Consider the following 27,801-nt stretch of genomic DNA (forward strand, 5'->3'; position numbering starts at 1 on the left):
CCCAGGGCGCCCCCCCCCCCAGCGCCCTGCACCCTACAGTGACCGGAGTGTGTGGTGTGCTGTGGGAGCAATGGCGCACAGCTGCGCTGCTGTGCGCTACCTTAATGAAGACAGGAGTCTTCTGCCGCCGATTTCATCGCTTCTCTTCTGTCTTCTGGCTCTGCAAGAGGGACGGCGGCGCGGCTCCGGGAACGGACGATCGAGGTCAGGCCCTGTGTTCGAACTCTCTGGAGCTAATGGTGTCCAGTAGCCTAAGACGCACAAGCTAGCTGCAAGCAGGTAGGTTTGCTTCTCTCCCCTCAGTCCCACGTAGCAGTGAGTCTGTTGCCAGCAGATCTCACTGAAAATAAAAAAACCTAACAAATACTTTCTTTTCTAGCAAGCTCAGGAGAGCCCACTAGGAGCACCCAGCTCTGGCCGGTCACAGATTCTAACTGAGGTCTGGAGGAGGGGCATAGAGGGAGGAGCCAGTGCACACCAGATAGTACCTAATCTTTCTTTTATAGTGCCCAGTCTCCTGCGGAGCCCGTCTATTCCCCATGGTCCTTACGGAGTTCCCAGCATCCACTAGGACGTCAGAGAAATTGGGGTTCCCGGTCACTCTACGAAGAAAACGACACCAAAATAACATTAAAAACTCATGTCGACCTTTTGACCTGTCGACCTAGAACATGACGTCCTAAAGACCCTGTCGACCTAGACACCCTGTAGACCTAGTTACTGTCGACCAATAGTGGTCGACCTAGTTACTGTCGACTTTCAATACGACACCCACAGTACACGTAAGCAGTCTACTAATAAGCTTACACTGGCGAGTCTCACTTACTTTACACACTGCCTACACATACAGCTATAATTACTGGCATCTGTCCGGGGACCAGAATGGCGGGCACTGCAAAACAAGTCACGCTTACATTGTTCTTCTTACAATGCCAAAAGACCAATACAGTAAGTAATAGTTACAATTCAGTACATAGGGCCTAATTCAGCAGGAGTTGTAGTTGTGCGAAAAGTCGCACAATTACAACTCATTTCTCTAGCATGCAGGGGGGGGGGGGGGGGGGGGGACCAGCACAGGGCAAGGCTGCCCCACATGTCGCCCGCTAAACTGTGAGCGCTTCACTTAACAACAAATTGCTCTCATTCCAAGGCAGTCACGGGGCAGCCATGTTTCGGGTGGGTCGCCCGCGCCCCCCCCCCCCTCCCCCAACGTTGCGTCGACGCACCTGCCCACCCCACAAACGCCTCTGCTGGTCGATCAGGCAGAGTCAATAGCATAAGTGAGATGTCGTTGCGCACACTAAGTTCCATAGTGAATTATGCCCATAATCTTCACAATACAGTACATAGCAATCACAATACAGTACATAATCAAACAACAAGACATGTATGCATACAATATAACAAGGTGAATCTGAACCTTTTGTTACACTGTCATCAAGATAATTCTTTTGTGAAGGACAACAACATAGGCATGACTAGTTACTTGTGTAGTAGAGGGTGCATGTACAGAACACATTCAGATCCATGTTATATACACAGTACCAGAGAAGAGAGCCAGCTGATAATGAAGTCTACAGCATGATCACTGTATAGAATAAGATTGAAGTGCTACAGATCACTTGCCTATAAGGTCTAAGATGCTTCCACTTCGGCTGCGGCTGCGAGACTCGTCTCGACATATACTGACGTGCGGTATACTCCCGGGGGTGGTGAGTACGTGGAGAAGCTCAATGGGAGGAGTCCGAAAAATCTGCTGCAGCAGCTCAAGTGCCCCCGTTACCACATTATGATCCCGGTGCTGGGTGTAATGCAACGTCAGCTCATAAATCTAGGAATAGGGAGAACAACATGGAGTGAAGCCGCACTGGGAGGAGGTCAACAAGAGGAGAACATTCAGAATAATAAGCTGACCAAATCGTTAGAACATCGAGCCAGAAACATGCCCCTCTCTGGCTGGCCTTTAGCATTACAACCTACAACGTCCAGACGGGTCACCTAGCCAACTAGTTAGTTACTGAAGTATACTGGGGGCCTGAGTCGCATAGAGGTACATATGCAGCTGCATCAAGGACATTTTAGCAAACTGTGCATGTGCCATGACGGATATACACATCTGTGTGACACAGGCATCTTTGTGTAACGCCAGGCAATTCATAGTCAGACGGATTTTGCCCATTTCTCTCCATATGTGAAATATTCATTTCTGGGTGTCAACTGGGCGCATGCACAAAGACAACCGTCTCATGGGAATGTCATGGTCTTGTAGCCAAAGTACCTTCTTATTCTGAGTCGTGAGCCCTATTCTGAGTTGGGGGTACGCCCAGGGGCAGACTTATGGGTCAGGCCAACCCTAGGCACGGTATTATTGGGGAAGCTAGCTAGTGGTGTCCCTAAGCACGTGCTCCATGTGCTTAGTGGGAAATCCAGCCTATTTCAGATGGACCCCATGCACCCAGCGTGGGGAAGGTGTGAGTGCAGTTATGTTCCATATTCAGGCCAATGTGCGACTCGGAATCTGGCCCAAATTGGATTTTCAGCAAGGAAAAAGTGCCAAGTTGCAGCAATTCTTGAATGACAGTAAATAAACAAGAAAGACCAGCGGGTGTGGTTCATCAAATCGACAGTGTCTAGGTAGACAATGTTTAGGTCGACCACTATAGGTCGACAGTCACTAGGTCGACAGTCACTAGGTCGACATGGATGGAAGGTCGACAGGGTTTCTAGGTCGACATGTGCTAGGTCGACAGGTCTAAAGGTCGACATGAGGATTTTTTTTTTTTTTGGGCGTCGTTTTGACCGGGATCCCAAATTAGTGCACCGCTTCGCTCGCCATGCTTCGGGCATGGTGCCTTCGCTCCGCTACCGCTTCGCTCGGCACACTTTACCATTCCAATCGTAGTCTACGTGGATCGTTAAGTATGAAAAAATCCAAAAAAAGAAAAAAAATGTGAAAAACTCATGTCGACATTTAGACCCGTCGACCTAGCACATGTCGACCTTCCATCCATGTCGACCTAGTGACTGTCGACCTATAGTGGTCGACCTAAACATTGTCGATCTTCAGACCGGATCCCAGACCGGCATTAGCAAGAGGTTACCTGTGTCAGCTGCTCTAATGAAGGAGAGATTTCAGCCTCTTTTCGAGTCACTCCGAAACTGCCTTTTAGACTGGTGTCTTTCACCTGCTGCTGTAGTAGTGGAATCAGATAACGTAGTGTTAACAGAACACCCAGAATTAACAGAGTCGGGTGCTCATCCTCAACAGGAACCAGCAAACCTGCAACAGAAGGTTGGGATCATGAGATTTATAGGTACCTCGACATCTACGTATAAAAAGAAATGGGGTCTATCTATAGATTGTAAGCTTGTGAGCAGGGCCCTTGTATGGTCTATGACTGTGCGTTATTACCCAGTTTTGTTTATTGTGTTCAATTGTAAAGCGCAACGGAATTTGCTGTGCTATATAAGAACCTGTTAATAAATAAATATTATCTGGAAAATAGCTGCTGCTGCTCTGTGAGGGTGACACACAAAGCCCCACCACCTGCTGTCACTGTGGGAGGTGAACCTAATTCAGAGGGACTGAAAATAGTCATTCCTAGGTAATAACGAGATTATGTGGAAGAAATTGTGGTCAATGGTTAAAATGAAAGTAATGTCTTGCGTTATTATTGTGTTTTCTTTATGAAAATAACATTAGCTGAAATGACTGGTGTATGGCTGGAGTACGGATGGAAAGTATAAATTATGGAAGGTTAATATGCAGCAGAGAGTCAGAAAGGTCATATTGTTGAAATCAATAGAAAAAATAAGAATTTACTTACCGATAATTCTATTTCTCGTAGTCCATAGTGGATGCTGGGAACTCCGTAAGGACCATGGGGAATAGCGGCTCCACAGGAGACTGGGCACAAAAAGAAAGCTTTAGGACTACCTGGTGTGCACTGGCTCCTCCCCCTATGACCCTCCTCCAAGCCTCAGTTAGGATACTGTGCCCGGACGAGCGTACACAATAAGGAAGGATTTTGAATCCCGGGTAAGACTCATACCAGCCACACCAATCACACCGTACAACTTGTGATATGAAACCCAGTTAACAGCATGATAACAGAGGAGCCTCTGAATAGATGGCTCACAATAAGAACCCGATTAGTTAACAATAACTATGTACAAGTATTGCAGACAATCCGCACTTGGGATGGGCGCCCAGCATCCATTACGGACTACGAGAAATAGAATTATCGGTAAGTAAATTCTTATTTTCTCTGACGTCCTAGTGGATGCTGGGAACTCCGTAAGGACCATGGGGATTATACCAAAGCTCCCAAACGGGCGGGAGAGTGCGGATGACTCTGCAGCACCGAATGAGAGAAGTCCAGGTCCTCCTCAGCCAGGGTATCAAATTCATAGAATTTTGCAAACGTGTTTGCCCCTGACCAAGTAGCTGCTCGGCAAAGTTGTAAAGCCGAGACCCCTCGGGCAGCCGCCCAAGATGAGCCCACCGTCCTTGTGGAATGGGCTTTTATTGATTTAGGCTGCGGTAATCCTACCGCAGAATGCGCCAGCTGAATAGTGCTACAAATCCAGCGCGCAATAGACTGCTTAGAAGCAGGAGCACCCAGCTTGTTGGGTGCCATCAGGATAAACAGCGAGTCAGTTTTCCTGACTCCAGCCGTCCTGGAAAAATAAAATTTTCAGGGCCCTGACTACGTCCAGCAACTTGGAATCCTCCAAGTCCCCAGTAGCCGCAGGCACCACAATAGGTTGGTTCAAGTGAAAACCTGAGACCACCTTCGGGAGAAACTGAGGACGAGTCCTCAACTCTGCCCTATCCATATAGAAAATCAGATAAGGCCTTTTACATGACAAAGCCACCAATTCTGACACACGCCTGGCCAAGGCCAAGGCCAACAGCATGACCACTTTCCACGCGAGATACTTTAGCTCCATGGTTTTAAGTGGCTCTACCCATGCGACTTTAGGAAATCCAACACCACGTTGAGATCCAAAAAGTGCCACAGGAGGCACAAAAAGGAGGCTGAATATGTAGTACTCCTTTAACCAAAGTCTGAACTTCAGGCAGTGAAGCCAGTTCTTTCTGGAAGAAATTCGACAGAGCCGAAATCTGGACCTTGATGGACCCCAATTTGAGGCCCAAACGTCACCCCTGCTTGCAGGAAGTGCAGGAATCGACATAGTTGAAATTCCTCCGTCGGGGCCTTCATGGCCTCCCACCGAGCAACAAATTTTCGCCAAACGCGGCGATAATGTCTTGCGGTGACATCCTTCCTGGCTATGATCAGGGTAGGGATGACTTCCTTCGGAATACCCTTTTCCTTTAGGATCCGGTGTTCTACCGCCATGCCGTCAAACGCAGCCGCGGTAAGTCTTGGAACAGACAGGGTCCCTGCTGCAGCAGGTCTTGTCTGAGCGGCAGAGGCCAAGGGTCCTCTGCCAGCATCTCTTGAAGTTCCGGGTACCAAGCTCTTCATGGCCAATCCGGAACCCCGAGTATGGTTTTCACTCCTCGCCTTCTTATTATTCTCAGTACCTTGGGTATGAGAGGTAGAGGAGGAGACACATAAACCGACTGGTACACCCATGGTGTCACTAGAGCGTCCCCAGCGATCGCCTGAGGGTCCCTTGACCTGGCGCCATATCTTTTCAACTTCTTGTTGAGGCGGGACGCCATCATGTCCCCCCGTGGTCATTCCCAACGGTTTACCCGCATTTGGAAAACTTCTGAATGAAGTCCCCATTCTCCTGGGTGTAGGTCGCCCATCGGAGAATCCTTGTGGCTTCTGCCATCGCCATCCTGCTTCTTGTGCCGCCCTGTCTGTTTACATGGGCGGCCGCCGTGATGTCGTCTGATTGGATCAGTACCGGCTGGTTCTGAAGCAGGGGCCTTGCTTGGCTTAGGGTATTGTAAATGGCCCTTAGCTGCAGAATATTTATGTGAAGCGAAATCTCCTTGGAAATTTCTTCCCTGTGTGACTGCACCCCAGCCCCGAAGGCTGGCATCCGTGGTCACCAGGACCCAGTCCTGTATTCCGAATCTGCGGCCCTCTAGTAGATGAGCCCTCTGCAGCCACCACAGCAGCGACACCCTGTTTCTTGCTGACAGGGTTATCCGCTGTTGTATCTGTAGATGGGACCCGGACCATTAGTCCCACAGGTCCCACTGGAACGTCCTTGCGTGGAGTCTTCCGAATGGAATTATGCTTCGTACGAAGCTACCATTTTTCCCAGGACTCGTGTGCATTGATGTACCGACACCTGTCCTGGTTTTAGGATGTCTCTGACTAGAGATGACAACTCCTCGGCTTTTTCCACTGGAAGAAACACTCTTTTCTGGTCTGCGTTCAGAAACATTCCCAGGAACAGAAGACGTGTCGTCGGGACCAGCTGTGACTTTGGAATATTGAGAATCCAGTCGTGCTGTTGTAGCACTTCTGCTACCCCCACTACCAACTGTTCTTTGGACCTCGCCTTTATCAGGAGATCGTCCAAGTACGGGATAATAAAAACTTCCTTCTTGCGAAGGAGTATCGTCACTTCGGCCATTACCTAGGTAAAGACCTTCGGTGCCGTGGACAACTCCAACGGCCGCGTCTGGAACGGATAGTGACAGTCCTGTACCACATATCTGAGGTACTCCTGGTGAGGGGGGTAAATGGGGACATGCAGGTACGCATCCTTGATGTCCAGGGAGACCCTGTAATCCCCCTCGTCCAGGCTCGTAATAACCGCCCTGAGCGATTCCATCTTGAACTTGAATCTTCTGATATAAAAGTTCAAGTATTTTAATTTCAAGATGGGTCTCACCGAACCGTTTCGGTACCACAACCACTGTGGAATAGTAACCCCTTCCTTGCTGAAGGAGGGGTACCTTGACAATCACTTGTTGTGATTATAGTGTTGAATATCCACCAACATCGTCTCCCTGGCAGAGGGAGGTGCCGGTAAGGCAGATTTTAGGAAACGGCGGGGGGAAGAACGTCTCGAACTCCAGCCTGTAACCCCTGAGATCCTGCTTGAAGGACCCAGGGATCCATGTGAGAGAGCCCACTGTCCGCTGAAATATCTGAGACGGGCCCCCACCGTACCCGGGTCCGCCTGAGCAGCCCCAGCACCATGCTGTGGACCTACCGGACGCAGGGAGGACTTCTGCTCTTGGGAACTAGCTGTGTGTTGCAGCTTTTTCCTCTACCTTTGCCTCTCGGCAGAAAGGATGAGCCTCTAGCCCTCTTGCTTTTCTGGGGCCGAAAGGACTGTACTTGATGATACGGTGCTTTCTTTTGTTGTGGGGTAGCCTGTGGCAAAAAAATTGATTTCCCAGCAGTAGCTGTGGAAACTAGGTCTGAAAAACTATCCCCAAACAGTTTTACCCCCTTATAGGGCAACTTCCATGTGCAGATTCGAGTCGGCATCGCCTGACCATTGTCAAGTCCATAACCCCCGTCTGGCGGCAATGGACCTAGCGCTTATTTTTGATGCCAGCCGGCAAATATCCCTCTGAGCATCACGCATGTATAAGACCACGTCTTTTATATGCTCTATTTTCAGCAAAATATTGTCCCTATCCATAGTTATTTTCCGACAGGGAATCTGACCACGCAACGGGAGCACTGCACATCCATGCCGAAGCAACGGCTGGTCGCAATATAATGCCCTAGTGTGTGACCATATCTTATAGGGTAACCTCCTGCTTTCTATCAGCAGGTTCCTTCAGGGCGGCCGTATCCGGAGACGGTAGTGCCACCTTTTCTGATAAGCGTGTAAGCGCTGTATCTACCCTATGGGGTGTTTCCCCGCGTGACCTATCCTCTGGCGGGAAAGGGTACGCTGCCAATAACCGTTGTAGAAATTATCAATTTCTTACCGGGGGAAGACCACTCTTCCTCACACACCTCATTTAATTTCTCAGATGCAGGAAAAAATAAGAATTTACTTACCGATAATTCTATTTCTCGGAGTCCGTAGTGGATGCTGGGGTTCCTGAAAGGACCATGGGGAATAGCGGCTCCGCAGGAGACAGGGCACAAAAGTAAAGCTTTCCGATCAGGTGGTGTGCACTGGCTCCTCCCCCTATGACCCTCCTCCAAGCCAGTTAGGTACTGTGCCCGGACGAGCGTACACAATAAGGGAGGAATTTTGAATCCCGGGTAAGACTCATACCAGCCACACCAATCACACCGTACAACTTGTGATCTAAACCCAGTTAACAGTATGATAACAGCGGAGCCTCTGAAAAGATGGCTCACAACAATAATAACCCGATTTTTGTAACTATGTACAAGTATTGCAGATAATCCGCACTTGGGATGGGCGCCCAGCATCCACTACGGACTCCGAGAAATAGAATTATCGGTAAGTAAATTCTTATTTTCTCTATCGTCCTAGTGGATGCTGGGGTTCCTGAAAGGACCATGGGGATTATACCAAAGCTCCCAAACGGGCGGGAGAGTGCGGATGACTCTGCAGCACCGAATGAGAGAACTCCAGGTCCTCCTTAGCCAGGGTATCAAATTTGTAGAATTTAGCAAACGTGTTTGCCCCTGACCAAGTAGCTGCTCGGCAAAGTTGTAAAGCCGAGACCCCTCGGGCAGCCGCCCAAGATGAGCCCACCTTCCTTGTGGAATGGGCATTTACATATTTTGGCTGTGGCAGGCCTGCCACAGAATGTGCAAGCTGAATTGTATTACACATCCAACTAGCAATAGTCTGCTTAGTAGCAAGAGCACCCAGTTTGTTGGGTGCATACAGGATAACAGCAAGTCAGTTTTCCTGACTCCAGCCGTCCTGGAACATATTTTCAGGGCCCTGACAACATCTAGCAACTTGGGGTCCTCCAAGTCCCTAGTAGGTGCAAGGCACCACAATAAGCTGGTTCAGGTGAAACACTGACACCACCTTAGGGAGAGAACTGGGGACGAGTCCGCAGCTCTGCCCTGTCCGAATGGACAAACAGATATGGGCTTTTTTGAGAAAAAACCACCAATTTGACACTCGCCTGGTCCAGGCCAGGGCCAAGAGCATGGTCACTTTTCATGTGAGATGCTTCAAATCCACAGATTTGACTGGTTTTAAACCAATGTGATTTGAGGAATCCCAGAACTACGTTGAGATCCCACAGTGCCACTGGAGGCACAAAAGAGGGTTGTATATGCAATACTCCCTTGACAAACTTCTGGACTTCAGGAACTGAAGCCAATTCTTTCTGGAAGAAAATCGACAGGGCCGAAATTTGAACCTTAATGGACCCCAATTTGAGGCCCATAGACACTCCTGTTTGCAGGAAATGCAGGAAACGACCGAGTTGAAATTTCTTTGTGGGGCCTTCCTGGCCTCACACCACGCAACATATTTTCGCCACATGTGGTGATAATGTTGTGCGGTCACCTCCTTTCTGGCTTTGACCAGGGTAGGAATGACCTCTTCCGGAATGCCTTTTTCCCTTAGGATCCGGCTTTCCACCGCCATGCCGACAAACGCAGCTGCGGTAAGTCTTGGAACAGACATGGTACTTGCTGAAGCAAGTCCCTTCTTAGCGGCAGAGGCCATAAGACCTCTGTAAGCATCTCTTGAAGTTCCGGGTACCAAGTCCTTCTTGGCCAATCCGGAGCCATGAGTATAGTTCTTACTCCTCTACGTCTTATAATTCTCAGCACCTTAGGTATGAGAAGCAGAGAAGGGAACACATACACCGACTGGTACACCCACGGTGTTACCAGAACGTCCACAGCTATTGCCTGAGGGTCTCTTGACCTGGCGCAATACCTGTCCCGTTTTTTGTTCAGACGGGACGCCATCATGTCCACCTTTGGTATTTCCCAACGGTTTACAATCATGTGGAAAAAACTTCCCGATGAAGTTTCCACTCTCCCGGGTGGAGGTCGTGCCTGCTGAGGAAGTCTGCTTCCCAGTTTCCATTCCCGGGATGAAACACTGCTGACAGTGCTATCACATGATTTTCCGCCCAGCGAAAAGTCCTTGCAGTTTTTGCCATTGCTCTCCTGCTTCTTGTGTCGCCCTGTCTGTTTACGTGGGCGACTGCCGTGATGTTTTTCCCACTGGATCAATACCGGCTGACCTTGAAGCAGAGGTCTTGCTAAGCTTAGAGCATTATAAATTTACCCTTAGCTCCAGTATATTTATGTGGAGAAAAGTCTCCAGACTTGATCACACTCCCTGGAAATTTTTTCCTTGTGTGACTGCTCCCCAGCCTCTCGGGCTGGGCTCCGTGGTCACCAGCATCCAAACCTGAATGCCGAATCTGCGGCCCTCTAGAAGATGAGCACTCTATAACCACCACAGGAGAGACACCCTTGTCCTTGGATATAGGGTTATCCGCTGATGCATCTGAAGATGCGATCCGGACCATTTGTCCAGCAGATCCCACTGAAAAGTTCTTGCGTGAAATCTGCCGAATGGAATTGCATCGTAGGAAGCCACCATTTTTACCAGGACCCTTGTGCAATGATGCACTGTTTTTAGGAGGTTCCTGACTAGCTCGGATAACTCCCTGGCTTTCTCTTCCGGGAGAAACACCTTTTTCTGGACTGTGTCCAGAATCATCCCTAGGCACAGCAGACGTGTCGTCGGGATCAGCTGCGATTTTGGAATATTTAGAATCCACCCGTGCTGTTGTAGCAGTATCCTAGATAGTGCTACTCCGACCTCCAACTGTTCCCTGGACTATGCCCTTATCAGGAGATCGTCCAAGTAAGGGATAATTAAGACGCCTTTTCTTCGAAGAAGAATCATCATTTCGGCCATTACCTTGGTAAAGACCCGGGGTGCCGTGGACAATCCAAACGGCAGCGTCTGAAACTGATAGTGACAGTTCTGCACCACGAACCTGAGGTACCCTTAGTGAGAAGGGCAAATTTGGGACATAGAGGTAAGCATCCCTGATGTCCCAGGACACTATATAGTCCCCTTCTTCCTGGTTCGTTATCACTGCTCTGAGTGACTCCATCTTGATTTGAACCTTTGTAAGTGTTCAAAAAAAATTTTAGAATAAGTCTCACCTAGCCTTCTGGCTTCAGTACCACAATATAGTGTGGAATAATACCCCTTTCCTTGTAGTAGGAGGGGTAATTTAATTATCACCTGCTGGGAATACAGCTTGTGAATTTTTTCCCATACTGCCTCCTTGTCGGAGGGAGACCTTGGTAAAGCAGACTTCAGGAGCCTGCGAAGGGGAAACGTCTCGACATTCCAATCTGTACCCCTGGGATACTACTTGTAGGATCCAGGGGTCCTGTACGGTCTCAGCGCCATGCTGAGAACTTGTCAGAAGCGGTGGAACGCTTCTGTTCCTGGGAATGGGCTGCCTGCTGCAGTCTTCTTCCCTTTCCTCTATCCCTGGGCAGATATGATCTTATAGGGACGAAAGGACTGAGGCTGAAAAGACGGTGTCTTTTTCTGCAGAGATGTGACTTAGGGTAAAAACGGTGGATTTTCCAGCAGTTGCCGTGGCCACCAGGTCCGATGGACCGACCCCAAATAACTCCTCTTCCTTTTTACGGCAATACACCTTTGTGCCGTTTGGAATCTGCATCACCTGACCACTGTCGTGTCCATAACATCTTCTGGCAGTTATGGACATCGCATTTACTCTTGATGCCAGAGTGCAAATATCCCTCTGTGCATCTCGCATATATAGAAATGCATCCTTTAAATGCTCTATAGTCAATAAAATACTGTCCCTGTCAAGGGTATCAATATTTTTAGTCAGGGAATCCGACCAAGCCACCCCAGCTCTGCACATCCAGGCTGAGGCGATCGCTGGTCGCAGTATAACACCAGTATGTGTGTATATACTTTTTATGATATTTTCCAGCCTCCTGTCAGCTGGTCCTTGAGGACGGCCCTATCTATAGACGGTACCGCCACTTGTTTTGATAAGCGTGTGAGCGCCTTATCCACCCTAAGGGGTGTTTCCCAACGCGCCCTAACTTCTGGCGGGAAAGGGTATACCGCCCATAATTTTCTATCGGGGGGAACCCACGCATCATCACACACTTTATTTAATTTATCTGATTCAGGAAAAACTATGGTAGTTTTTTCACATCCCACATAATACCCTCTTTTGTGGTACTTGTAGTATCAGAAATATGTAACACCTCCTTCATTGCCTTTAACGTGTGGCCCTAATAAGGAATACGTTTGTTTATTCACCGTCGACACTGGATTCAGTGTCCCTGTCTGTGTCTGTGTCGACCGACTAAAGTAAACGGGCGTTTTAAAACCCCTGACGGTGTTTTTGAGACGTCTGGACCGGTACTAATTGTTTGTCGGCCGTCTCATGTCGTCAACCGACCTTGCAGCGTGTTGACATTATCACGTAATTCCCTAAATAAGCCATCCATTCCGGTGTCGACTCCCTAGAGAGTGACATCACCATTACAGGCAATTGCTCCGCCTCCTCACCAACATCGTCCTCCTACATGTCGACACACACGTACCGACACACAGCACACACACAGGGAATGCTCTGATAGAGGACAGGACCCACTAGCCCTTTGGAGAGACAGAGGGAGAGTTTGCCAGCACACACCAAAAAACGCTATAATTATATAGGGACAACCTTATATAAGTGTTTTCCCTTATAGCATCTTTTTTATATATTTCTAACGCCAAATTAGTGCCCCCCCTCTCTGTTTTAACCCTGTTTCTGTAGTGCAGTGCAGGGGAGAGCCTGGGAGCCTTCCCTCCAGCCTTTCTGTGAGGGAAAATGGCGCTGTGTGCTGAGGAGATAGGCCCCGCCCCTTTTTCGGCGGCCTCGTCTCCCGCTCTTAACGGATTCTGGCAGGGGTTAAATATCTCCATATAGCCTCCGGAGGCTATATGTGAGGTATTTTTAGCCAAAATAGGTATTCATTTGCCTCCCAGGGCGCCCCCCTCCCAGCGCCCTGCACCCTCAGTGACTGCCGTGTGAAGTGTGCTGAGAGGAAAATGGCGCACAGCTGCAGTGCTGTGCGCTACCTTTAGAAGACTGAGGAGTCTTCTGCCGCCGATTCTGGACCTCTTCTTACTTCAGCATCTGCAAGGGGGCCGGCGGCAAGGCTCCGGTGACCATCCAGGCTGTACCTGTGATCGTCCCTCTGGAGCTGATGTCCAGTAGCCAAGAAGCCAATCCATCCTGCACGCAGGTGAGTTCACTTCTTCTCCCCTAAGTCCCTCGTTGCAGTGATCCTGTTGCCAGCAGGACTCACTGTAAAATAAAAAACCTAAGCTAAACTTTTCTAAGCAGCTCTTTAGGAGAGCCACCTAGATTGCACCCTTCTCGGCCGGGCACAAAAATCTAACTGGCTTGGAGGAGGGTCATAGGGGGAGGAGCCAGTGCACACCACCTGATCGGAAAGCTTTACTTTTGTGCCCTGTCTCCTGCGGAGCCGCTATTCCCCATGGTCCTTTCAGGAACCCCAGCATCCACTAGGACGATAGAGAAACTACTAATAGTTTTCTCTCACCAAACACATTACCCTTTTATGTGGTACCTGGGGTATAATCATAAATGTGTAATACATTTTTCATTGCCTCAATCCTGTAACGGGTGGACCTATTTGGAGGGTACACCAATCTCATCGATGTCGACACTGGAGTCAGTATCCGTGTCGACATTTGTGTCTGTTATCTGAGGTAGCGGGCGATTTTAAAGCCCCCCCATGACATTTGAGACGCTGGAACAGGCACAAGCTGAGTAGCCGGCTGTTCCGTGTCGTCGACCTTTTATGTAAGGAGTTGACACTTTCACGTAATCCTTCCATAAGTTCAACCACCCCGGTGTCGACCCCGCAGGGGGTGACAACATATTTACAGGCATTCGCTCCGCCTCCACCTCATTATCCTCCACATACCTGTCGACACAGCCGTACCGACACACAGCACACACACAGGGAATGCTCTGATAGAGGACAGGACCCCAGAAAGCCCTTTGGGGAGACAGAGGGAGAGTATGCCAGCACACACCAGGGCGCTATATATATCACAGGGATAGCACCTATAAAAAAGTGTTTTCCCTTATAGCTGCATATATTTGTATACTGCGCCTAAATTGTGCCCCCCCTCTCTTTTTAACCCTTTCTGTAGTGTATTAACTGCAGGGGAGAGCCAGGGAGCTTCCCTCCAACGGAGCTGTGAGGGAAAATGGCGCCAGTGTGCTGAGGAGATAGGCTCCGCCCCCTTCTCGGCTGACTTTTCTCCCGCTTTTTTCTGGAATCTGGCAGGGGTTAATATACATCCATATAGCCCTGGGGGTTATATGTGATGTATTTTTGCCAGCCAAGGTGTTAATATTGCTGCTCAGGGCGCCACCCCCCAGCGCCCTGCACCCATCAGTGACCGGAGTGTGTGGTGTGCATGAGGAGCAATGGCGCACAGCTGCAGTGCTGTGCGCTACCTTGGTGAAAACTGATGTCTTCTGCCGCCGATTTTCCGGACCTCTTCTTGCTTCTGGCTCTGTAAGGGGGCCGGCGGCGCGGCTCTGGGACCGGACTCCGAGGCTGGGCCTGTGTTCGGTCCCTCTGGAGCTAATGGTGTCCAGTAGCCTAAGAAGCCCAAGCTGGCTGCAAGCAAGCAGGTTCGCTTCTTCTCCCCTTAGTCCCTCGATGCAGTGAGCCTGTTGCCAGCAGGTCTCACTGAAAATAAAAAACCTAAAACTAACTTTTTCTAAGAAGCTCAGGAGAGCCCCCTAGATTGCACCCAGCTCGGTCGGGCACAAAAATCTAACTGAGGCTTGGAGGAGGGTCATAGGGGGAGGAGCCAGTGCACACCAGGTAGTCCTAAAGCTTTCTTTTTGTGCCCAGTCTCCTGCGGAGCCGCTATTCCCCATGGTCCTTACGGAGTTCCCAGCATCCACTAGGACGTCAGAGAAAATATATATATGTACGTACGTACGTACAATTGCAAAGGTTCTTTTCTGAATTGATTTAATAGCAGCTAATTTTGGGGCAGATGTATTAACCTGGAGGAGGCATCAGGAAGTGATAAACCAGTGATACGTGCAAGGTGATAAACACACCAGCCAATCAGCTCCTATCACCTTGCACTTGTCACTGGTTTATCACTTCCTTATGCAGTCTCCAGGTTAATACATCAGCCCCTTTATTTGATGTTAGAAAAAAACAACAAAACACATACAACAAACACATGAAGGGGTTGTACATCAGCTGCACTTTCGGTAGCCATTGCTTATTGTAATACCCCATAGGGTGCTGCATACTGAAATGTGCAATTTAGAGGAGAATTTGGGTGAAAATAAAGGTGACATAGGGCGTTATTGTTGGTACTTCGACACCCCCACAAAGTCACATTGCGGACATTGCAAACCCCCCCCCCCCCCCCCCCCCAAGATACCAATCCATTATTCCCCCATCCACTTACCCAGCAGTACGTTGAGCAGCCATGTGTAGAAATGCTGAGTCCTCCGGGAATGCTGACAGATGTGTACTGCAGAACTCGCTGCTGTGCGGCGGATGGTGGGAGAGCTGCACTTCAGATTGGCTACAAATGCTTTCAGTAGAACCTGAAAGCAAATAAATCACTTGTATAATACACCACACAATGCCATAAACAGTACACAGTACATTCACTCCCTGTATTTTAGAATTTCATTTTACATTTTTTTTGGCTTTGTTCAAGAACAAATTTTGACTTCCAAAATTAATGATGGCTGTAAAAAAAAAAAAACAATATGTGAAATGTTATGAAAGGCTGACTCCAGCCTCAGTGGCATTTCCACAAATATCTACCAACTGAGTATGCAAGCAGGTCAGCCACTATTGTAGGGTTCAACTTTCACGTTTTTCCTGTTTGCATTTTACAAACACTGGAGGTAGTACTAGTGCTTTTACTAGGTCACCAGGGGATGTATCTTACTGCTTGGTAAAGAACTACTGAACTACATCGCTTCACACTGTGGAGGGTGAAACGCAGAGTATAGCATAGCTGTGCCAGTAGCACTGGATCAGATCAGCTCTATGACAGGGGCGAGAGTTCCTGCTAAGCAAAGACAGCCCAGCAGCAGGACATGCACGGATATAAGGTAATTATAGAGGATGGACTGCACAAAGCATTTTACACCTTGGTGGTACAATATCCAGTGCTGACCTGCCTGAAGAAGAAACAGCCCGAGGTCGACTGAATTTAAAGAATGCTGAAAATTGACAAAAATGCTTTGGTGAACACACCTTCAAAAACAAACAAAAAAAAGGAAACTTACAAAGAAAATGAAGAATATGTTTAAAAGGTTGCGTTACATTAAAACTTACAGCGGTCCCGATTGGTCAATTCAATTAGGAGCAACATAAGTGCATCTACAAGCAAGTAAGCCTAATTGAATTGACCCATGTGGGAGAGATGAAGTGCCATTGCTGTCGTTTCCAGACTGTTTAAATGGAATAGGAATTATTTGACTTAACGTAATGCTTCCTTTAAATCTTCCGCACATTTCATTTGCTACGATTATGTTAATTTTAAATGAATGATTTTTATATAACAATGGACAGTACAGCAAGCGTCACCAGTATCACACTGAAGTCCCAATTTTAGAACATGGTTTCATATGTTTATAGATCGTATCCTTACCTTGATTTCATGGTCGTTTGCAAAGTTACCAAAGGCAGCCATGATTTTCGGAATAGCAGCAGCAAGCGTCTCTTGTACCGACTCTTCCTGACGTTTACATATTTTTGAGATGCAAGGAAGCAGGTTCACCAAGTATGGTCTAGTAACATGTAAAACAGGAGAATTTAGAAGTATACAGTAAGAGGACGCAATACTGTAATATACTGCAATTCATTACTGGCACTCATGAAGTTAAATGCTCTGTTACAAGACCCACGTGTACAATATGAATAACGTTAGCCTGCACAACACAAATGTTTCCTTCCGTTTTCTGAGGCTTGACAGATAACGATTCAATTTACATATACTGGGTCTTCTCACTCAGCATTGTAAGGAGGATCCCAAACACATATCAGCCAATGAAAAACAGCGCAGCAGTCATTTAAAAGGGCAACTTAACCCAATAGGTGAATATTTCAAATATGACCTACGGATGTAAAATACAGTTACTGATATTCAATGGTAAAAAAAAAAAAATTGTTGTATAGTTTTTTGTTCTCAGCAATAATACATTACCCTTTTCTCTGCAGTTATGTACATTTAGTTCTGAGCAATATATTACCTGCACTTTTGAGGTCGAACAAGGTGCGCAAGCTCGGCAAACCTCCAGAGGGCGGCTCTAAGGCTCCGCGCGGCCCCGTTCTACACAGAGACCAGCAGATGATTATTTGCAAATAGAACAAATACAGAAACACACCCCCTACATTGCAGCCTCACTAGCACGTAACAACAACCATCTATACCCCACTGTTATGAATACTCCAGTGTCCCCTATGGCATGAAGGAGAAAAAGTGAAAAACAAACGCAAAAAACTCCCACAAATACAAAAGTGCTGAAATGATTTTACAACATACAATAAACATATATGCACACACACTTTAATATAAATGTATCTTCTTGATTTAAGAGTTAAGGGGGGTACACACAGAGATCAGTGCTTAAATTCGTAAGGGGGGTACTCACGGAGCGATCGCTACTTAAAATCTAAGCAATCTGACTAAATTGCTTAGATTTTAAGCAGCGATCACTCAGTGTGTACCCCTCACAGCGATAGCGATGCGCAGCCCAGCGCATCGCTATCGCTGGTGCTAGATTGGCCTGCATGCAGGCTCAATCTAGCAGGTCGCTCATTTCACCCGCTGTGCTGAGTGGGGGGAGAGATGTGTGCTGAGCGGCACATATCTCTCATTAGATCTGCCCATGAATACGGGCCTTAAGAAACCTGACTAGACTGATTAGAAATTAAGCACGGATCTCTCCGTGTGTATGCCCCACAGCGATAGCGATGCACGGCCCCACACGTCGCTATCGCCGGTGCTAGATTGGCATGCATGCAGGCACAGTCTAGCACAGAGGTCCTCAAACTCGGTCCTCAGGACCCCACACGGTGCATGTTTTGCAGGTCTCCTCACAGAATCACAAGTGAAATAATTAGCTCCACCTGTGGACCTTTTAAAATGTGTCAGTGAGTAATTAATACACCTGTGCACCTGCTGGGTTACCTGCAAAACATGCACTGTGTGGGCCCCCGAGGACCGAGTTTGAGGACCTCTGGTCTAGCACATGGCTCATGTCACCGCTGGGTGAAATGAGCGCACTCCCCTTCATCGCTCAGCACACGTCGCGCTGTTTGCCGAGTGGGGGGGGGGGGCGGGGAGATGTGTGCTGAGCGGTCTGTGCTAGATCGCTCAGCACACATCTCTGTTCCACATCTCCCCTTGTGTACTGGCTATTAATGTAACCTTGGACAGGCTCCTCAGCCAATAACCAAGGTGAACAACAGTGCTGGGCACATTGAGGTTTCATTTTCTAATAAGTTCTGTTATTGCCAATAAAACCCAACATAAAATAAAAGCAACACATGCATTACACAGTTTGCTGTACAGCGCACAGCCAGGCAACAGGACAAGGGAAGACATTGATGGGAGTCTTTGACTTTAAAGTAGGATTGTCAAACAGAGGAAAATCTACATTAATAGTCAAAGGCATAAATTGTTCCCCTCTTGCCTGCTATTGTTTGTGTGCCGCTGGGCAAAAAGCAGAGGAGAGTATAGAGCAGTAACATAGACCCATTTAACCCATTCACTACCAAGAAGGTAAAATTAGCGCTCACATGATGAGCTGTCACACATTGTGGTGACCAGTGAAGTGGATTCCACATTACCTCTGGAGAAGAGAAGAGTGTAAAATACAAATCTCTACCTCAGCGCCCCCAGTGGTGCAGCATGTCCTTACATGCCTTACCGCAGATATGCGCTATCCACATCTATCAGTACTGCATGACAACATAAATGCCACAAAAACAAAATAGTTACTCAAGTAAATTAAACACATCAAAGCCACATCAGCCCTGAAATATTATATGAAATTTATTTTTGAAGAGCTAAAAGTGAGGTGCAAATTTGGCAATGAGAGAGTTAATCTATATATTATATAAATGCGAAAATCCTCACTCACTCACCGACTCATCACTAATTCTCTTACTTCCCGATATGTTAGGAAGATGAAATGTAACATGGGTATTCTTCAGGTGGGAAATAGGAAAGCTTCATAATTATAATTTTAATAAACCTCCCCTAAGGTGATGAAAAGGGGGTTGACACAATGACGTCACTGCCAATGCGTGGCTTGCGTTGCGTAAAGGATAACGGCAAAACAGACAATCAGATCACAATTTGGATTGCACCTTCAGTGTGTAGAATTTAATAAACTACAAAAATGGTCCCGTCACTTTTTACCGTATCTGCTGCGGGTGCTCCTCGGGGAAACGCCAAGAACCATGGATTAATATTTACTTACATTAAGATGTCTCAAATTTACATCTCTATAGATTTACTAAATTTTTAACACTCATGTTTATGTACAACCGTGAAAATCAGAAACTCCCGTGCGAAGAACAGATAGTGTGTACATATATGTATAGAGGGCAGGTACACTTAAAAACAAGCAGAATGGGCGCATTTTTATTTTTATAATGCAGATTCAACAATGAGGCCTTTAACGAGCCGCGGCTGGTGAGCAATGTTCCCCATCTCCACTTTAAGGTAAGGTTTAAGCCAGTCATCCAATCATAGAAAGATAAGCAATTCACCTTTTTAATTTCTTTGTAGAGCTCAAGTTGAAGCCGCGGGAGGTTGGAATCCATCAAAGCCTGTAACAAGAGTGCGCCTGGGTCAACATAATGCTGTATTTCCCTGCTACACAGAGTGTAAAGGCATGTCATCTTTACAGGACACAGCACCTCACATGTGGCTAAGCAGGAAGGCTGCATGAAATCTTATTTCAGTGTCTTCACCACTGCATGATATAAGGTAACAATAGTAGTAGCAGCAGGAGAAGCAGGAGGAGCAGAGGATATCATATAAAACTGGAACTATTACTTCTAGAGTCATTTAAGCCCTTATCTTAAGCCACACAAACAATTTAAAAAAAATAATTTAGGGTGATGGATGGATTTGAAAACTGTAAAAATGGTATAACGAAGAAAATAAGATTTTACTTACCGATAAATCTATTTCTCGTAGTCCGTAGTGGATGCTGGGGACTCCGTAAGGACCATGGGGATATAGCGGCTCCGCAGGAGACAGGGCACAATAATAAAAGCTTTAGGATCAGGTGGTGTGCACTGGCTCCTCCCCCTATGACCCTCCTCCAAGCCTCAGTTAGGATACTGTGCCCGGACGAGCGTGCATAATAAGGAAGGATATTGAATCCCGGGTAAGACTCATACCAGCCACACCAATTACACCGTACAACCTGTGATCTGAACCCAGTTAACAGTATGATAACAACGAAGGAGCCTCTGACAAGATGGCTCACAACAAGAATAACCCGATTTTTGTAACAATAACTATGTACAAGTATTGCAGACAATCCGCACTTGGGATGGGCGCCCAGCATCCACTACGGACTACGAGAAATAGAATTATCGGTAAGTAAAATCTTATTTTCTCTGACGTCCTAGTGGATGCTGGGGACTCCGTAAGGACCATGGGGATTATACCAAAGCTCCCAAACGGGCGGGAGAGTGCGGATGACCCTGCAGCACCGAATGAGAGACTCCATGTCCTCCTCAGCCAGGGTATCAAATTTGTAGAATTTAGCAAACGTGTTTGCCCCTGACCAAGTAACTGCTCGGCAAAGTTGTAAAGCCGAGACCCCTCGGGCAGTCGCCCAAGATGAGCCCCCTTCCTTTTGGAATGGGCTTTTACAGATTTTGGCTGTGGCAGGCCTGCCACAGAATGTGTAAACTGAATTGTATTACAAATCCAGCGAGCAATCGTCTTCTTAGAAGCAGGAGCACCCATCTTGTTGGGTGCATACAGGCTAAACAGCGAGTCAGATTTTCTGACTCCAGCCGTCCTGGAAACATATTTTTCAGGGCCCTGACAACGTCAAGTAACTTGGAGTCCTCCAAGTCCCTAGTACCCGCAGGTACCACAATAGGTTGGTTCATGTGAAAAACAGAAAACACTTTAAGGAGAAATTGAGGACGAGTCCTCAATTCTGCCCTGTCAGAATGAAAAATTAAGTAAGGGCTTTATATATGATAAAGCCGCCAATTCTGACACACGCCTGGCTGAAGCCAGGGCTAATAGCATCGTCACCTTCCATGTGAGATATTTGAAGTCCACAGTGGTGAGTGGTTCAAACCAATGTGACTTTAGGAAACTCAAAACAACATTGAGATCCCAAGGTGCCACTGGGGCACAAAATGAGGCTGTATATGCAGTACCCCTTTTACAAACATCTGAACGTCAGGCACTAAAGCCAGTTCTTTCTGGAAGAAATTCGACAGGGCCGAAATTTGAACCTTAATGGACCCTAATTTTAGGCCCATAGACAGTCCTGTTTTCAGGAAATGTAGGAAACGACCCAGTTGGAATTCCTCTGTAGGGGCCTTCTTGGCCTCACACCACGCAACATATCTTCACCAAATGCGGTGAAAATGTTTTGCGGTTACATCCTTCCTGTCTTCGACCAGGGTAGGGATGACTTCATCTGGAATGCCCTTTCAGGATCCGGCGTTCAACCGCCATGCCGTCAAACGCGGCCGCGGTAAGTCTTGGAACAGACAAGGCCCCTGCTGGAGCAGGTCCTTTCTTAAAGGTAGAGGCCACGGGTCTTCCGTGAACATCTCTTGAAGTTTCGGGTACCAAGTCCTTCTTGGCCAATCCGGAACCACGAGTATCGTTCTTACTCATCTCCCTCTTATGATTCTCAGTACTTTTGGTATGAGAGGCATAGGAGGGAACACATACTCTGACTGGTACACCCACAGTGTTACCAGAGCGTCCACCGCTATTGCCTGAGGGTCCCTTGACCTGGCGCAATATCTGTCTAGTTTTTTGTTCAGGCGGGACGCCATCATGTCCACCTTTGGTTTTTCCCAACGGTTTACAATCATGTGGAAGACTTCCCGATGAAGTCCCCACTCTCCCGGGTAGAGGTCATGCCTGCTGAGGAAGTCTGCTTCCCAGTTTTCCACTCCCGGAATGAACACTGCTGAGAGTGTTATCACATGATTTTTCGCCCAGCGAAGAATCCTTGTAGTTTCTGCCATTTCCCTCCTGCTTCTTGTGCCGCCGTTTACGTGGGCGACTGCCGTGATGTTGTCCCACTGGATCAATACCGGCTGACCTTGAAGCAGAGGTCTTGCTAAGCTTAGAGCATTGTAAATTGCCCTTAGCTCCAGTATATTTATGTGGAGAGAAGTCTCCAGACTTGATCACACTCTCTGGAAATTTTTTTCCTTGTGTGACTGCTCCCCAGCCACTCAGGCTGGCATCCGTGGTCACCAGGACCCAGTCCTGAATGCCGAATCTGCGGCCCTTTCATAGATGAGCACTCTGCAGCCACCGCAGAAGAAACACCCTTGTCCTTGGAGACAGGGTTATCCGCTGATGCATCTGAAGATGCGATCCGGACCATTTTTCCAGCATATCCCACGGAAAGGTTCTTGCGTGAAATCTACCGAATGGGATCGCTTTGTAAGAAAACGCCATTTTTCACAGGATCCTTGTGCAATGATGCACTGATACTTTTCCTGGTTTTAGGAGGTTCCTGACTAGCTCGGATAACTCCCTGGCTTTCTTCTCCGGGAGAAAACATCCTTTTCTGGACTGTGTCCAGAATCATCCCTAGGAACAGTAGACGTGTCGTCGGAAAAAACTGCGATTTTGGAATATTTAGAATCCACTCGTGCTGTCGTAGAACTACTTAAGATAGTGCTACTCCGACCTCCAACTGTTCTCTGGACCTTGCCTTTATCAGGAAAGCGTCCATATTTCTTTTAAGAAGAATCATCATTTCGGCCATTACCTTGGTAAAGACCCGGGGTGCCGTGGACAATCCAAACGGCAGCGTCTGAACTGATAGTGACAGTTCTGTACCACGAACCTGAGGTACCCTTGTTGAGAAGGCAAATTTTGACATGTAGGTAAGCGTCCCTGATATCCAGTGACACCATATCGTCCCCTTCTTCCTGGTTCGCTATCACTACTCTGAGTGACTCCATCTTGATTTGAACGCTTGTATGTAAGTGTTCAAATATTTCAGATCTCACCGAGCCGTCTGGCTTCAGTACCACAATATAGTGTGGAATAATACCCCTTCCCTTGTTGTAGAAGGGGTACTTTGATTATCACCTGCTGGGAATACAGCCTGTGAATTGTTCCCAATACTGCCTCCCTGTCGGAGGGAGACGTTGGTAAAGCAGACTTCAGGAACTTGTGAGGGGGAGACGTCTCGAATTTCCAATGTACACCTGGGATACTACGTGTAGGATCCAGGAGTCCACTTGTGAGTGAGCCCCCTGCGTGCTGAAACTCTTGAGATGACCCCCTACCGCACCTGAGTCCGCTTGTACTGCCCCAGCGTCATGCTGCGGACTTGGCAGAAGCTGTGGAGGGCTTCTGTTCCTGGGAATGGGCTGCCTGCTGCAGTCTTCTTCCCTTTCCTCTACCCCTGGGCAGATATGACTGGCCCTTTAGCCCGCCTGCCCTTATGGGGACGAAAGGACTGAGACTGAAAAGACTGTGTCCTTTTCTGCTGAGATGTGACTTGGGGTAACAAAAGGTGGATTTTTCAGCTGTTGCCATGGCCACCAGGTCCGATGGACCGCCCCTTTATACGGCAATACTTCCATGTGCCGTCTGGAATCTGCATCACCTGACCACTGTCGTGTCTTCGTCTGGCAGATATGGACATCACATTTACTCTTGATGCCAGAATGCAAATATCCCTCTGCGCATCTCGCATATATAGAAATGCATCTATAGTCAATAAAATCTTGTCCCTGTCAAGGGTATCAATATTTTCAGTCAGGAAATCCGACCAAGCCCCCTCAGCGCTGCACATCCAGGCTGAGGCGATTGCTGGTCGTAGTATAACACCAGTATGTGTGTATATACTTTTAGGATATTTTTCAGCTTCCTATCAGCTGGCTCCTTGAGGGCTGCCGTATCTGGAGACGGTAACGCCCCTTGTTTTTATAAGCGTGTGAGCGCCTTATCCACCCTAAGGTGTGTTTCCCAACTCGCCCTAACTTCTGGCGGGAAAGGGTATACCGCCAATAATTTTCTATCGGAGGAAACCCACGTATCATCACACACTTCATTTAATTTATCTGATTCAGGAAAAACTACAAGTAGTTTATTCACACCCTACATAATACCCTTATTTGTGGTACTTGTAGTATCAGAAATATGTAACACCTCCTTCATTGCCCTTAACATGAAACGTGTGGCCCTAAAGGAAAATACGTTTGTTTGTTTATTCACCGTCGACACTGGAGTCAGTGTCCGTGTCTGTGTCAACTGACTGAGGTAAATGGGCGTTTTTACAAGCCCCTGACGGTGTCTGAGACGCCTGGACAGGTACTAATTTGTTTGCCGGCCGTCTCATGTCGTCAACCGACCTTGCAGCGTGTTGACTCACGTAATTCCTAAATAAGCCATCCATTCCAGTGTCGACTCCCTAGAGAGTGACATCACCAATACAGGCAATTTGCTCCGCCTCCTCACCAACATCGTCCTCCTACATGTCGACACACACGTACCGACACACAGCACACACACAGGGAATGCTCTGATAGAGGACAGGACCCCACTAGCTCTTTGGGGAGACAGAGGGAGAGTTTGCCAGCACACACCAAAAACGCTATAATTATACAGGGACAACCCCTTATACAAGTGTTTTCCCTTATAGCATTTTTATATATGTAATCATATCGCCAAATAAGTGCCCCCCCTCTCTGTTTTAACCCTGTTTCTGTAGTGCAGTGCAGGGGAGAGCCTGGGAGCCTTCCTCACAGCAGAGCTGAGCAGGAAAATGGCGCCGTGTGCTGAGGAGAATAGGCCCCGCCCCCTTTTCGGCGGGCTCTTCTCCCGGAGTTTGAGAGATCTGGCAGGGGTTAAATACATCCATATAGCCTCAAGGGCTATATGTGATGTATTTTAGCCATAAAAAGGTATTATACATTGCTGCCCAGGGCGCCCCCCCCAGCGCCCTGCACCCTCAGTGACAGTTGGTGACTGTTGGTGAAGTGTGCTGACAACAATGGCGCACAGCTGCAGTGCTGTGCGCTACCTTATGAAGACTGAAAGTCTTCTGCCGCCTGTTTCTGGACCTCTGGACGTCTTCAAATTCGGCATCTGCAAGGGGGGTCGGCGGCACGGCTCCGGGACGAACCCCAGGGTGAGACCTGTGTTCCGACTCCCTCTGGAGCTAATGGTGTCCAGTAGCCTAAGAAGCAAATCCATCCTGCACGCAGGTGAGTTTACTTCTCTCCCCTAAGTCCCTCGTAGCAGTGAGCCTGTTGCCAGCAGGTCTCACTGAAAGAAAAAAACCTAACTTAAACTTTTATTCTAAGCAGCTCAGGAGAGCCACCTAGATTGCACCCTTCTCGGCCGGGCACAAAAATCTAACTGAGGCTTGGAGGAGGGTCATAGGGGGAGGAGCCAGTGCACACCACCTGATCCTAAAGCTTTTATTATTGTGCCCTGTCTCCTGCGGAGCCGCTATATCCCCATGGTCCTTACGGAGTCCCCAGCATCCACTAGGACGTCAGAGAAAAATACGTTATTATACATTATTAGTTAGGTCTTGTACATATTTTGGGGGATGGAAGGCTTGGGAACACTATCTGTTTTTCAGCTGTGGAAGAGCAGAAAGACCGGATTGGACTACATTCTATAGTAAAGGATATCTTTCTATTTATTGACCCTCCCCTTATATGTGTCTGTCTTTCAATAAAGCTTCGGGCTTGTGATTTCCTCCACCTTCTTACACTCCACACCCATAGCCTTATTAACTGATGTATTATTGTATAGTTTAAATGTATAGTGCAGTTCATGATTTATAGTGTAGGCTGGCCTGTGCTGTATTTCTTGAACTGTACTATACCGTCTGCATTTGTATTGTGTTTTGGCTGTGCTGCAACACGGTACTTATGTGTGTAATGTTTATGTATGTTTTTTTTGCTTCTTTATGTCAATAAAGATGCAATTAGCTCCAATCATTTCAGGGTTAATGAATTCGCCCCACTGAGTATTCAATTAGGGCCGTTGTTGCCCGTTTTGAAGGCATTTTCGCCAATGCCGTTTCACTTTTTTTTTTTTTTTTTTTAAGTGAAAATGCCTCAAAAATCGGCGAAAAATGTCCCGTGTTTTCGGCGGGAAACCCGTGGATTCGCCAATCCACATGTTTTCCGCCCCAGGAAAAATCCGGCCTTGCTATTGCATAGGGTGATCTAAAAAAAGCGAAAAGCTCAGTTTTTTCGTCTAGGCGAAAATAACAGAGCTACAGTAATTGCATAAAAACCTTAGTCTTCAACATGCACACAATATACTGTGTACCGTTTTAGGGCATATTGTTACACTGCACTGCAAGCAAATAAAGCTGCTCTTGTAGCTGCATGTCAAGAACACGATAAATAAAGACCAAAAATCAGAATGATTATTAGCAGATCACAAAGACAAAAAGAGGACAGAATCTAGAAGCCAGGTGACGCCTAATGACCAATTTCGGAATTTTCTAATTGCCAGGAAGGGGGTGAATCTGCACATATGTAAGGTATAACTCCAAAGAGGTGACAGAGTATCACTTTACAGGTTCATGTAAATACAGTTACTGTCATGGCAGTCTAGAACAGGGAGAGAGATACACTGTAATACCCACACTCCTGTTCTACGGCAGAACACACTACCTGTGTCGGAGCAGACTTACTTTCACCACTTTGTTGAGACACTCGTCGGCCACCATCCTGACGTCGGACTCTGCATCATCGCTGCACAGTAAGAAGAGCTCCATGGCGATACCCAGCAGCTTCTGAAACTCGGGCGAGTTCCTGCAACACAGAGTACAGTAGGGTGAATCACTCCGTCAGCTGCATCATGACTTCCATCAGGCCTGCAGTAAAGAGCAGAACTTGCCCTCTTGTATCCAGTGCTGTTACTCTGGCTTGTAATTTACCGCATAAATGCCTCCTGCTCAGTGTTCCAATCGCACATCAATAAAACAGCAACGACAGGAAAAAAAAATGTATAGATGGCGAAAAATAAAAAATATGGATAAATTCTGTTCCCAACTCTGTCTATTCTAACTTGTCTACAAGAGAACAAATTACATTTCAAATATTTATTACACTTTTACCATTTGCCATCGCTCAAGTTATTTGCTTCCTAAGCATGTATTAAACAGACCTCTAAAGAAATTAGATCGTGACCTGGCTGAGGTGACGTCTGACCTCTATGTATTAATGGGATACAGTACATATTAATGGTGTCTATTTCAAACGCTTTATCCTATGTACTAATTGAAGTATGAGCTTGTAAGCACACATCTAAGTGATTTAACAAAAATGTAAAACTCTTTAATGTACAGTGCCTTGCTAAAGTATTCACCCCGCTTGGCTTTTTAGTTATTTTGTTACATTACAAGGTGTAATTTAATTTTTTTTTTTTACTCTGAATTTTATGTGATGGATCTGCACAAAATAGTCTAAGTTGGTGAAATGATATGAGAAAAATGTATATAAAAAGAGATTTTTTTATAAATTAAAATCTGAAAATTGGCATGTGCATATGTACAGTATTCACCCCCTTTGCTAGGAAGCCCCTCAAAAGTTCTGGTGCAACCAATTACCTTCAGAAGTCACATAA

At 47.2% G+C, this 27,801-nt stretch overlaps 1 protein-coding gene across 3 annotated transcripts in view; it reads right to left on the minus strand.

Moving 5' to 3' along the window:
• Positions 1 to 27,801, minus strand: part of HTT (huntingtin) — a 517,727-nt gene that overhangs the window by 446,903 nt on the left and 43,023 nt on the right. For all 3 annotated transcript variants that reach the window (XM_063924321.1, XM_063924312.1, XM_063924303.1), the window contains exons 3-9: positions 26,867 to 26,987; positions 19,731 to 19,790; positions 17,201 to 17,280; positions 16,600 to 16,738; positions 15,397 to 15,538; positions 3,102 to 3,280; positions 1,627 to 1,831 (exon numbers count right to left, since the gene is read on the minus strand). In XM_063924321.1, the coding sequence (XP_063780391.1) occupies positions 1,627 to 1,831; positions 3,102 to 3,280; positions 15,397 to 15,538; positions 16,600 to 16,738; positions 17,201 to 17,280; positions 19,731 to 19,790; positions 26,867 to 26,987 (926 nt within the window). The remainder of the gene's footprint in view (positions 1 to 1,626; positions 1,832 to 3,101; positions 3,281 to 15,396; positions 15,539 to 16,599; positions 16,739 to 17,200; positions 17,281 to 19,730; positions 19,791 to 26,866; positions 26,988 to 27,801) is intronic.

The sequence above is a fragment of the Pseudophryne corroboree genome, chromosome 1, assembly GCF_028390025.1.
Source record: "Pseudophryne corroboree isolate aPseCor3 chromosome 1, aPseCor3.hap2, whole genome shotgun sequence".
Lineage (NCBI taxonomy): Eukaryota > Metazoa > Chordata > Amphibia > Anura > Myobatrachidae > Pseudophryne > Pseudophryne corroboree.